Raw genomic sequence first — 14,107 nt, 5'->3', positions numbered from 1 at the left:
GATCCCAACCTCTGTCTATGACAAGGGGATCCTGTGACAGAACCCACTGTCACTGTGTGTTTTGGAGGGGACTGTGCGCAAGCCTCCTACCGACAGACTATGGGCCGGTTCTGTCACAGATCCCAACCTCTGTCTATGACGAGAGGATCCCAACCTCCATCTATAACAAGGGGATCCCAACCTCCATCTATGACGAGAGGATCCCAACCTCCATCTATGACGAGGAGATCCCAACCTCTGTCTATAACAAGAGGATCCCAACCTCCATCTATGAGGAGGGGATCCCAACCTCCGTCTATGACGAGGGGATCCAAACCTCTGTCTATGATGTGGGGATCCAAACCTCCGTCTATGACGAGGAGATCCCAACCTCCATCTATGACAAGGGAATCCCAACCTCTGTCTATGACGAGGGGATCCAAACCTCCGTCTATGACGAGGAGATCCCAACCTCCATCTATGAGGAGGGGATCCCAACCTCCATCTATGATAAGGGGATCCCAACCTCCGTCTATGAGGAGGGGATCCCAACCTCCATCTATGATAAGGGGATCCCAACCTCCATCTATGACAAGGGGATCCCAACCTCCGTCTATGATAAGAGGATCCCAACCTCCGTCTATGATAAAAGGATCCCAACCTCTGTCTATGATAAGAGGATCCCAACCTCCGTCTATGACAAGGGGATTCCCACCTCCATCTATTATAAGAGGATCCCAACCTCCATCAATGACGAAGAGATCCCAACCTCCGTCTATGACGAGAGGATCCCAACCTCCGTCTATGACGAGGAGATCCCAACCTCCATCTATGACAAGAGGATCCCAACCTCCAACCTTCCTCTATGAGGAGGAGATCCCAACCTCCATCTATTATAAGAGGATCCCAACCTCCATCAATGACGAAGAGATCCCAACCTCCGTCTATGACGAGAGGATCCCAACCTCCGTCTATGACGAGGAGATCCCAACCTCCATCTATGACAAGAGGATCCCAACCTCCAACCTTCCTCTATGATGAGGAGATCCCAGCCTTCGTCTGTAACGGAACAGGACACCCCTGACCGGGTACCTCCGTTGACAGATGCTCCTAGTGCTTCCCGAGGGCTCCAAGCATTCCACCAGACACCGTAGCCATTTCAGACCCCACGAACCGCCGCAGATTGGTTGGGGTCTTGGCATCTCCTACCCACCCTGGACCTACGACAAGGCTCCAGGTTCCTGTGGGTGAACCTCTCCTTCCCCAGAGAGTGCAGCAGAACAAGCTCTTACACAAGCTCTTACAAGAGCTCAGTGATTCTCTAAGGGAGTATGGAGGACCATAGCAATCCCTTGCCGCAGATTCCCCCAATAAGAGACAGAACTCTAGATTGAGGGTGAAGGAACTCAGCACAACTTTATTGAACACGACTTATATACAGTTTTCACCCACAAGGTTACCGCCCAGATGGACCTTGTTGAAGACTGAACATAATATTCACCATCCAATAGGAACAGAGTTTTACACTCTCATACAGTCTACAAAATATACAATGTGAGACAATCCCCCCTCCCCCTTAGCATCCAATCAACATTCCTATAAGTTTCTCTTAAGGCAGACAGACAGAACAATGGGAGGTCATTAACACTTAACAATGAGACAGGGCAATCCACATTCCCTCCCAATACACAACAAAAGGAAAACCTGTCTGACATTGAAAGATATGTAATATACACAGCATTTAGGAAGAACAGATTTCATGGCAAATGGGAATAAATCTTTATATTTCTATATGGAGATATTGCTGGCAAATATGAAGAAATCCAAACCATTACTTATCTGTCTTTAAATTCCAGTGACGGTGAATACTGTCACAGTGTCTATGATGAGGAAATCCAAACCTCCATCTATGAGGAGGAGATCCCAACCTTCCTCTATGAGGAGGAGATCCCAACCTCCGTCTATGACGAGGAGATCCCAACCTCCGTCTATGACGAGGAGATCCCAACCTCCGTCTATGACGAGGGGATCCCAACCTCCGTCTATGACGAGGAGATCCCAACCTCCATCTATGATGAGGAGATCCCAACCTCTGTCTATGAGGAGAGGATCCCAACCTCCATCTATGAGGAGAGGATCCCAACCTCTGTCTAAGACAAGGAGATCCCAACCTCTGTCTATGACGAGAGGATCCCAACCTCCGTCTATGACGAGAGGATCCCAACCTCCGTCTATGACGAGGGGACCCCAACCTCCGTCTATGACAAGGAGATCCCAACCTTCGTCTATGACGAGGAGATCCCAACCTCCGTCTATGACGAGGAGATCCCAACCTCCGTCTATGACGAGGAGATCCCAACCTCCATCTATGACAAGGGGATCCCAACCTCCGTCTATGACGAGGAGATCCCAACCTCCGTCTATGACGAGGAGATCCCAACCTCCATCTATGACGAGGAGATCCCAACCTCTGTCTATGACGAGGAGATCCCAACCTCCATCTATGACAAGGGGATCCCAACCTCCATCTATGACAAGGGGATCCCAACCTCCGTCTATGACAAGGGGATCCCAACCTCTGTCTATGACAAGGGGATCCTGTGACAGAACCCACTGTCACTGTGTGTTTTGGAGGGGACTGTGCGCAAGCCTCCTACCGACAGACTATGGGCCGGTTCTGTCACAGATCCCAACCTCTGTCTATGACGAGAGGATCCCAACCTCCATCTATGAGGAGGGGATCCCAACCTCCGTCTATGACGAGGGGATCCAAACCTCTGTCTATGATGTGGGGATCCAAACCTCCGTCTATGACGAGGAGATCCCAACCTCCATCTATGACAAGGGAATCCCAACCTCTGTCTATGACGAGGGGATCCAAACCTCCGTCTATGACGAGGAGATCCCAACCTCCATCTATGAGGAGGGGATCCCAACCTCCATCTATGATAAGGGGATCCCAACCTCCGTCTATGAGGAGGGGATCCCAACCTCCATCTATGATAAGGGGATCCCAACCTCCATCTATGACAAGGGGATCCCAACCTCCGTCTATGATAAGAGGATCCCAACCTCCGTCTATGATAAAAGGATCCCAACCTCTGTCTATGATAAGAGGATCCCAACCTCCGTCTATGACAAGGGGATTCCCACCTCCATCTATTATAAGAGGATCCCAACCTCCATCAATGACGAAGAGATCCCAACCTCCGTCTATGACGAGAGGATCCCAACCTCCGTCTATGACGAGGAGATCCCAACCTCCATCTATGACAAGAGGATCCCAACCTCCAACCTTCCTCTATGAGGAGGAGATCCCAACCTCCATCTATTATAAGAGGATCCCAACCTCCATCAATGACGAAGAGATCCCAACCTCCGTCTATGACGAGAGGATCCCAACCTCCGTCTATGACGAGGAGATCCCAACCTCCATCTATGACAAGAGGATCCCAACCTCCAACCTTCCTCTATGATGAGGAGATCCCAGCCTTCGTCTGTAACGGAACAGGACACCCCTGACCGGGTACCTCCGTTGACAGATGCTCCTAGTGCTTCCCGAGGGCTCCAAGCACTCCACCAGACACCGTAGCCATTTCAGACCCCACGAACCGCCACAGCTTGGTTGGGGTCTTGGCATCTCCTACCCACCCTGGACCTATGACAAGGCTCCAGGTTCCTGTGGGTGAACCTCTCTTTCCCCAGAGAGTGCAGCAGAACAAGCTCTTACACAAGCTCTTACAAGAGCTCAGTGATTCTCTAAGGGAGTATGGAGGACATAGCAATCCCTTGCCGCAGATTCCCCCAATAAGAGACAGAACTCTAGATTGAGGGTGAAGGAACTCAGCACAACTTTATTGAACAAGACTTATATACAGTTTTCACCCACAAAGTTACCGCCCAGATGGACCTTGTTGAAGACTGGACATAATATTCACCATCCAATAGGAACAGAGTTTTACACTCTCATACAGTGTACAAAATATACAATGTGGGACAATCCCCCCTCCCCCTTAGCATCCAATCAACATTCCTATAAGTTTCTCTTAAGGCAGACAGACAGAACAATGGGAGGTCATTAACACTTAACAATGAGACAGGGCAATCCACATTCCCTCCCAATACACAACAAAAGGAAAACCTGTCTGACATTGAAAGATATGTAATATACACAGCATTTAGGAAGAACAGATTTCATGGCAAATGGGAATAAATCTTTATATTTCTATATGGAGATATTGCTGACAAATATGAAGAAATCCAAACCATTACTTATCTGTCTTTAAATTCCAGTGACGGTGAATACTGTCACAGTGTCTATGATGAGGAAATCCAAACCTCCATCTATGAGGAGGAGATCCCAACCTTCCTCTATGAGGAGGAGATCCCAACCTCCGTCTATGACAAGGAGATCCCAACCTCTGTCTATGATGAGGAGATCCCAACCTCTGTCTATGATGAGGAGATCCCAACCTCCATCTATGACAAGGAGATCCCAACCTTCCTCTATGACAATACATGAAGAATATGGGGGGAGGGGGACCTCACCTTGTTGATGAGTTCCAGCTGTTCCAGGTACTGCCGTTCCGTCATCAGAAGATCTCTGGCTGTGCGACTTCTCTTCCTCTCCCAGCGCTGCCTCTGCTCTTCCACCGTCTTCTCTGTCCGGCCAGCCTCCATCCCACCCAGAGGATCCCCTGATCTCCACCTGGATACAAGGAAGGAGAACCTCTACAGTGATTGGCTCCCGAAACACCAAGCAGAAAAATACCCAACCATTCACCAATAATATGGGAGGGGGAGGGGTTCAGTTCCACACATTTCTAAGTGAAAGCTGCAGCGCCACCCCAAGGCTCCTCTGTGCACTGCGATCCCAACTCTCCGAGAGTCTCCCAGCTGCAGAATACATACACACCCCTCCCCCTATACACCCCCCTCCCTGTATACACCTCCCTCCCCCTCCCTGTATACACTATACACCCCCTCCCCCTCCCTGTATACACTATACACCTCCCTCTCTATATACACTATATTACCAAAAGTATTGGGACGCCTCTCTATATACACTATATTACCAAAAGTATTGGGACCCCTCTCTATATACACTATATTACCAAAAGTATTGGGACCCCTCTCTATATACACTATATTACCAAAAGTATTGGGACGCCTCTCTATATACACTATATTACCAAAAGTATTGGGACGCCTCTCTATATACACTATATTACCAAAAGTATTGGGACGCCTCTCTATATACACTATATTACCAAAAGTATTGGGACGCCTCTCTATATACTCTATATTACCAAAAGTATTGGAACGCCTCTCTATATACTCTATATTACCAAAAGTATTGGGACCCCTCTCTATATACACTATATTACCAAAAGTATTGGGACGCCTCTCTATATACTCTATATTACCAAAAGTATTGGGACGCCTCTCTATATACACTATATTACCAAAAGTATTGGGACGCCTCTCTATATACACTATATTACCAAAAGTATTGGGACCCCTCTCTATATACACTATATTACCAAAAGTATTGGGACGCCGGCCTTTACACACACATGAACTTTAATGGCATCCCAGTCTTAGTCCGTAGGGTTCAATATGGAGTTGGCTCTGCCCTTTACAGCTATAACAGCTTCACCTCTTCTGGGAAGGCCGTCCACAAGGTTTAGGAGTGTCTATGGGAATGTTTCACCATTCCTCCAGAAGAGCATTTGTGAGGTCAGGCACTGATGTTGGAAGAGAAGGCCTGGCTCAGAGTCTCCACTCTAATTCATTCCAAAGGTGTTCTATCGGGTTGAGGTCAGACCAGTCAAGTTCCTCTACTGCAAATTTTAGGGACCTTGCTTTGTGCACTGGTCCAAATCATTTGGTGGAGGGGGGATTATGGTGTGGGGGGAGGGGGGGTTATGACGTGGGGGAGGAGGAATTTTGGTGAGGGGGTGTTTTTCAGGGGTTGGGCTTGGCCCCTTAGTTCCAGTGAAGAGAACGCTTAAGGTGTCAGCATACCAATACATTTTGAACAATTTCATGCTTCCAACTTTGTGGGAGGAGTTTGAGGATGGCCCCTCCCTGTTCCAACATGACTGCGCACCAGTGTACAAAGCAAGGTCCATAAAGACACGGATGAGTGAGTTTGGGGTGGAGGAACTTGACTGGCCTGCACAGAGTCCTGACCTCAACCCGATAGAACACCTTTGGGATGAATTAGAGTGGAGACTATGAGCCAGGCCTTCTCGTCCAACATCAGTGCCTGACCTCACAAATGCACTTCTAGAGACACTCCTAAAACTTGTGGACGGCCTTCCCAGAAGAGGTGAAGCTGTTATAGCTGCAAAGGGCGGAGCCAACTCAATATTGAACCCTACAGACTAAGACTGGGATGCCATTAAAGTTCATGTGTGTGTAAGGCCGGCGTCCCAATACTTTTCACAATAAAGTGTATATAGAGGAGGAGGGGGGTGTATATAGAGGAGGAGGGGGGTGTATATAGAGGAGGAGGGGGGTGTATATAGAGGAGGAGGGGGGTGTATATAGAGGAGGAGGGGGGTGTATATAGAGGAGGAGGGGGGTGTATATAGAGGAGGAGGGGGGTGTATATAGAGGAGGAGGGGGGTGTATATAGAGGAGGAGGGGGGTGTATATAGAGGAGGAGGGGGGTGTATATAGTGGAGGAGGGGGGTGTATATAGAGGAGGAGGGGGGTGTATATAGAGGAGGAGGGGGGTGTATATAGAGGAGGAGGGGGGTGTATATAGAGGAGGAGGGGGGTGTATATAGGAGGAGGAGGGGGGTGTATATATAGGAGGAGGGGGTGTATATAGAGGAGGAGGGGGTGTATATAGAGGAGGAGGGGGGTGTATATAGGAGGAGGAGGGGGGTGTATATAGAGGAGGAGGGGGGTGTATATAGAGGAGGAGGGGTGTATATAGAGGAGGAGGGGGGTGTATATATAGAGGAGGAGGGGGGTGTATATAGAGGAGGAGGGGGGTGTATATAGGAGGAGGAGGGGGGTGTATATAGAGGAGGAGGGGGGTGTATATAGAGGAGGAGGGGGGTGTATATAGGAGGAGGAGGGGGTGTATATAGAGGAGGAGGGGGGTGTATATAGAGGAGGAGGGGGGTGTATATAGAGGAGGTAGGGGGTGTATATATAGGAGGAGGGGGGTGTATATAGAGGAGGAGGGGGGTGTATATAGAGGAGGAGGGGGGTGTATATAGAGGAGGAGGGGGGTGTATATAGAGGAGGAGGGGGGTGTATATAGAGGAGGAGGGGGGTGTATATAGAGGAGGAGGGGGGTGTATATAGAGGAGGAGGGGGGTGTATATAGAGGAGGAGGGGGGTGTATATAGTGGAGGAGGGGGGTGTATATAGAGGAGGAGGGGGGTGTATATAGAGGAGGAGGGGGGTGTATATAGAGGAGGAGGGGGGTGTATATAGGAGGAGGAGGGGGGTGTATATATAGGAGGAGGGGGTGTATATATAGAGGAGGAGGGGGTGTATATAGAGGAGGAGGGGGGTGTATATAGGAGGAGGAGGGGGGTGTATATAGAGGAGGAGGGGGGTGTATATAGAGGAGGAGGGGTGTATATAGAGGAGGAGGGGGGTGTATATATAGAGGAGGAGGGGGGTGTATATAGAGGAGGAGGGGGGTGTATATAGGAGGAGGAGGGGGGTGTATATAGAGGAGGAGGGGGGTGTATATAGAGGAGGAGGGGTGTATATAGAGGAGGAGGGGGGTGTATATATAGAGGAGGAGGGGGGTGTATATAGAGGAGGAGGGGGGTGTATATAGAGGAGGAGGGGGTGAGGGGGGTGTATATAGAGGAGGAGGGGGGTGTATATAGAGGAGGAGGGGGGTGTATATAGAGGAGGAGGGGGGTGTATATAGAGGAGGAGGGGGGTGTATATAGAGGAGGAGGGGGTGTATATAGAGGAGGTAGGGGGTGTATATAGAGGAGGAGGGAGGTGTATATAGAGGAGGAGGGGGGTGTATATAGAGGAGGAGGGGGGTGTATATAGAGGAGGAGGGGGGTGTATATAGGAGGAGGAGGGGGGTGTATATAGGAGGAGGAGGGGGTGTATATAGAGGAGGAGGGGGTGTATATAGAGGAGGAGGGGGTGTATATAGAGGAGGAGGGGGGTGTATATATAGAGGAGGAGGGGGGTGTATATAGAGGAGGAGGGGGGTGTATATAGGAGGAGGAGGGGGGTGTATATAGAGGAGGAGGGGGGTGTATATAGGAGGAGGAGGGGGGTGTATATAGAGGAGGAGGGGGGTGTATATAGAGGAGGAGGGGGGTGTATATAGGAGGAGGAGGGGGTGTATATAGAGGAGGAGGGGGGTGTATATAGAGGAGGAGGGGGGTGTATATAGAGGAGGTAGGGGGTGTATATATAGGAGGAGGGGGGTGTATATAGAGGAGGAGGGGGGTGTATATAGAGGAGGAGGGGGGGGTGATGGGACTCACCGTCACTGGGAGTGAAAGACAAGTACTTAATGGACACTGAGAATGTGGATTGGATTGCTATAAATGGGACAGCGATGTTTATCAGTCATGTATCTCTAGAAATATGAAGATTATTCCGGGCCGGTTTGATTCTGAACATGTTGATTGGTAGAGATAATCACATTGTCCTCTGTTCCATGTTCTTCAATGTCAGAGACGGACAGTCTGTCACTGGTGGTCTCTTCCTATTGTCTGTGTATTGAGGTGTGATGTGGATTCTGGTAAGCCTGTCTGTCCCATTGTTAATTGTTAATGAACTCACATATTGTTCTGTCCAGATGGTTAGATAATTAGTTCAGGTAATTCTATTTCTGTATACAATTTCATCTGCATATGATAATGTATCAGGCAACCCCTGACCTGTGTGTGATAATCTGATCAGGAGGGGGAGGTCCATGCTGTATATAAATTCTGTGTGACTGTTCAATAAAGGAGAAGATTCCAGAACAAGCTAAGTTGTCGGCTAGCTTTGTATGGGGGCGGCTGGAGTATTTGATATCTATGTTCAGACTGACGGAATCACACGCAGTGCGGGTCGCGGTTCGGTTGCAGGGTGTAGAGATATATATAGCAAGGAGCAGGAATGGGGGAGGGAAGGGGAGACGATGATCGCCCTCAGGCACCATTGTGCTCTTCCTGTATGGTGCAGAGACAGCAGAGGGAGGGGCTGTGATGTGATGGGGAGGGGCTGGAACAGGCAGGGTGTGGGAATATGATGTGAAAGGGAGGAGCTGTGATGTGAAAGGGTGGTGCTATGATATGAAGGAGGAGGAGCTATGAAGAGTGTGAAGGGCAGGGTCTCTGACGTGAATGGAAGGAGATTTGATATGAAGGGGAAGGCACTATAATGTGAAGGGGTGGGGCTGTAGTGTGAATGGGAGGGTATGTGATGAGCAAGGGGAGGGGTTGTGATCTGAAGGGGGGTTATGATGTGTAGGGGAAGGGCTGTGGTGTGAATGGGAGGGGCTGTGATGTGAAGAGGAGGGACTGTAAAGTGAAGGGGTGGTGCTATGATATGAAGAGGGATGGGCTGTGAAGAGTTGGGATGTGAAGGGGAGGGGCTGCAACATAAATGGAAGGGGATTTGATACGAAGGGGAAGGCCCTATAATGTGAAGGGGTGGGGCTGTAGTGTGAATGGGAGGGAATTTGATGAGAAGGGGGAGGGGTTGTGATCTGAAGGGGGTTTGTGATGTGTAAGGGAAGGGCTGTAATTTGAATGGGAGGGGCTGTATTGTGAAGGTGTGGTGCTGTAATGTGAAGGGGAGGGGCTGTGATGCGAAGGGGGGCTGTAAAGTGAAGGGGAAGGGCTGTAGTGTGAAGGGGAGGGGTGTAATGTAAAGGGGAGGAGCTGTAGTGTTAAGGGGAGGGGTGTAATGTAAAGGGGAGGAGCTGTAGTGTGAAGGGGAGGGGTGTAATGTAAAGGGGAGGAGCTGTAGTGTGAAGGGGAGGGGCTGTGATGTAAAGGGGAGGAGCTGTAGTGTGAAGGGGAGGGGCTGTGGTGTGAAGGGGAGGAGCTGTAGTGTGAAGGGGAGGGGCTGTGATGTAAAGGGGAGGAGCTGTAGTGTAAAGGGGAGGGGCTGTGATGTAAAGGGGAGGAGCTGTAGTGTGAAGGGGAGGGGCTGTGTTGTGAAGGGGAGGAGCTGTAGTGTGAAGGGGAGGGGCTGTGATGTAAAGGGGAGGAGCTGTAGTGTAAAGGGGAGGGGCTGTGATGTAAAGGGGAGGAGCTGTAGTGTGAAGGGGAGGGGCTGTGGTGTGAAGGGGAGGGGCTGTGATGTGAAGGGGAAGGGCTGTAGTGTGAAGGGGAGGGGCTGTAGTGTGAAGGGGAGGGGCTGTGATGTGAAGGGGAGGAGCTGTAGTGTGAAGGGGAGGGGCTGTGATGTGAAGGGGAGGAGCTGTAGTGTGAAGGGGAGGGGCTGTGATGTGAAGGGGAGGAGCTGTAGTGTGAAGGGGAGGGGTGTAATGTAAAGGGGAGGAGCTGTAGTGTGAAGGGGAGGGGCTGTGATGTGAAGGGGAGGAGCTGTAGTGTAAAGGGGAGGGGCTGTGATGTGAAGGGGAGGAGCTGTAGTGTGAAGGGGAGGGGCTGTGAAGTGAAGTGGTTAAGAAATAATGTAAAGGGGAGGGGCTGTAAGGTGAAGGGGGTGGAGCAGTGATGTAAATGGGAGGGGTTTTGATGTGAAGGGGAGGGGCTGTGATTAAAAGGGGAGGGGCTGTAATGTTAAGGAGAGGGGCTCTAGTGTGAAGGGGAGTGGCTGTGATATAAAAGGGAGGAGCTTTAGTGTGAATCGGAGAGGCTGTAATGTGAAGGGGCGGGGCCGGGATGTCTCCGCCTTCCATAGACTCGCACTGATCTCTCTTCATCATCTTCGCCGATCTCCCCTAGAGGATCACCCCGCCCCCTTCTCCTCCCCTCCCCCCCTCTATCTCCCCTCACCGTCACCCCGAATCTCTCCGCTCACCGATCTTCCCGCCGCTCCATCCAATCACTTCCGGGTCACATGACCGAAATATTCTCTCCACAGCGACACCTACCGACCAATCTATATACTGTATATACTCCTCATCTATATACTGTATATACTCCTCATCTATATACTGTATATACTCCTCATCTATATACTGTATATACCCCTCATCTATATACTGTATATACTCCTCATCTATATACTGTATATACCTCTCATCTATATACTGTATATACTCCTCATCTATATACTGTATATACCTCTCATCTATATACTGTATATACTCCTCATCTATATACTGTATATACCTCTCATCTATATACTGTATATACCCCTCATCTATATACTGTATATACTCCTCATCTATATACTGTATATACCTCTCATCTATATACTGTATATACTCCTCATCTATATACTGTATATACCTCTCATCTATATACTGTATATACTCCTCATCTATATACTGTATATACCCCTCATCTATATACTGTATATACCTCTCATCTATATACTGTATATACTCCTCATCTATATACTGTATATACTCCTCATCTATATACTGTATATACTCCTCATCTATATACTGTATATACCCCTCATCTATATACTGTATATACTCCTCATCTATATACTGTATATACTCCTCATCTATATACTGTATATACCTCTCATCTATATACTGTATATACCTCTCATCTATATACTGTATATACCTCTCATCTATATACTGTATATACTCCTCATCTATATACTGTATATACTCCTCATCTATATACTGTATATACTCCTCATCTATATACTGTATATACTCCTCATCTATATACTGTATATACTCCTCATCTATATACTGTATATACCCCTCATCTATATACTGTATATACCTCTCATCTATATACTGTATATACTCCTCATCTATATACTGTATATACCTCTCATCTATATACTGTATATACCTCTCATCTATATACTGTATATACTCCTCATCTATATACTGTATATACCTCTCATCTATATACTGTATATACTCCTCATCTATATACTGTATATACTCCTCATCTATATACTGTATATACCCCTCATCTATATACTGTATATACTCCTCATCTATATACTGTATATACTCCTCATCTATATACTGTATATACTCCTCATCTATATACTGTATATACCCCTCATCTATATACTGTATATACCCCTCATCTATATACTGTATATACTCCTCATCTATATACTGTATATACCCCTCATCTATATACTGTATATACTCCTCATCTATATACTGTATATACTCCTCATCTATATACTGTATATACCTCTCATCTATATACTGTATATACCTCTCATCTATATACTGTATATACCTCTCATCTATATACTGTATATACCTCTCATCTATATACTGTATATACTCCTCATCTATATACTGTATATACTCCTCATCTATATACTGTATATACTCCTCATCTATATACTGTATATACTCCTCATCTATATACTGTATATACTCCTCATCTATATACTGTATATACTCCTCATCTATATACTGTATATACTCCTCATCTATATACTGTATATACTCCTCATCTATATACTGTATATACCCCTCATCTATATACTGTATATACCTCTCATCTATATACTGTATATACTCCTCATCTATATACTGTATATACCTCTCATCTATATACTGTATATACTCCTCATCTATATACTGTATATACTCCTCATCTATATACTGTATATACCCCTCATCTATATACTGTATATACTCCTCATCTATATACTGTATATACTCCTCATCTATATACTGTATATACTCCTCATCTATATACTGTATATACCCCTCATCTATATACTGTATATACTCCTCATCTATATACTGTATATACTCCTCATCTATATACTGTATATACTCCTCATCTATATACTGTATATACTCCTCATCTATATACTGTATATACCTCCTCATCTATATACTGTATATACTCCTCATCTATATACTGTATATACCTCTCATCTATATACTGTATATACTCCTCATCTATATACTGTATATACTCCTCATCTATATACTGTATATACTCCTCATCTATATACTGTATATACCCCTCATCTATATACTGTATATACCTCTCATCTATATACTGTATATACTCCTCATCTATATACTGTATATACTCCTCATCTATATACTGTATATACTCCTCATCTATATACTGTATATACCTCTCATCTATATACTGTATATACTCCTCATCTATATACTGTATATACTCCTCATCTATATACTGTATATACCTCTCATCTATATACTGTATATACTCCTCATCTATATACTGTATATACTCCTCATCTATATACTGTATATACCTCTCATCTATATACTGTATATACCCCTCATCTATATACTGTATATACTCCTCATCTATATACTGTATATACTCCTCATCTATATACTGTATATACTCCTCATCTATATACTGTATATACCTCTCATCTATATACTGTATATACCTCTCATCTATATACTGTATATACTCCTCATCTATATACTGTATATACTCCTCATCTATATACTGTATATACCTCTCATCTATATACTGAATATAACCCCTCATCTATATACTGTATATACTCCTCATCTATATACTGTATATACTCCTCATCTATATACTGTATATACCTCTCATCTATATACTGTATATACCTCTCATCTATATACTGTATATACTCCTCATCTATATACTGTATATACTCCTCATCTATATACTGTATATACCTCCATCTATATACTGTATATACCCCCTCATCTATATACTGTATATACCTCTCATCTATATACTGTATATACTCCTCATCTATATACTGTATATACCTCTCATCTATATACTGTATATACCTCTCATCTATATACTGTATATACTCCTCATCTATATACTGTATATACTCCTCATCTATATACTGTATATACCTCTCATCTATATACTGTATATACCTCTCATCTATATACTGTATATACTCCTCATCTATATACTGTATATACTCCTCATCTATATACTGTATATACCTCTCATCTATATACTGTATATACCTCTCATCTATATACTGTATATACTCCTCATCTATATACTGT

The 14,107-nt window shown here is 45.9% G+C and overlaps 1 protein-coding gene across 1 annotated transcript in view; it reads right to left on the bottom strand.

Moving 5' to 3' along the window:
• The window catches only part of ARHGEF39 (Rho guanine nucleotide exchange factor 39), a 77,540-nt gene extending 66,548 nt beyond the window's left edge, over positions 1-10,992 (bottom strand). The window contains exons 1-2 of the mRNA XM_082261469.1: positions 10,966-10,992; positions 4,528-4,687 (exon numbers count right to left, since the gene is read on the bottom strand). Of these exons, the coding sequence (XP_082117595.1) occupies positions 4,528-4,687; positions 10,966-10,985 (180 nt within the window). The 5' untranslated portion in view covers positions 10,986-10,992. The remainder of the gene's footprint in view (positions 1-4,527; positions 4,688-10,965) is intronic.
• Between the last annotated feature and the right edge of the window lie 3,115 nt (positions 10,993-14,107).

The sequence above is a fragment of the Pelophylax lessonae genome (genome assembly GCF_965119305.1).
Source record: "Pelophylax lessonae genome assembly, chromosome: 1".
Lineage (NCBI taxonomy): Eukaryota > Metazoa > Chordata > Amphibia > Anura > Ranidae > Pelophylax > Pelophylax lessonae.
This window is presented reverse-complemented; position numbering and strand designations above follow the sequence as displayed.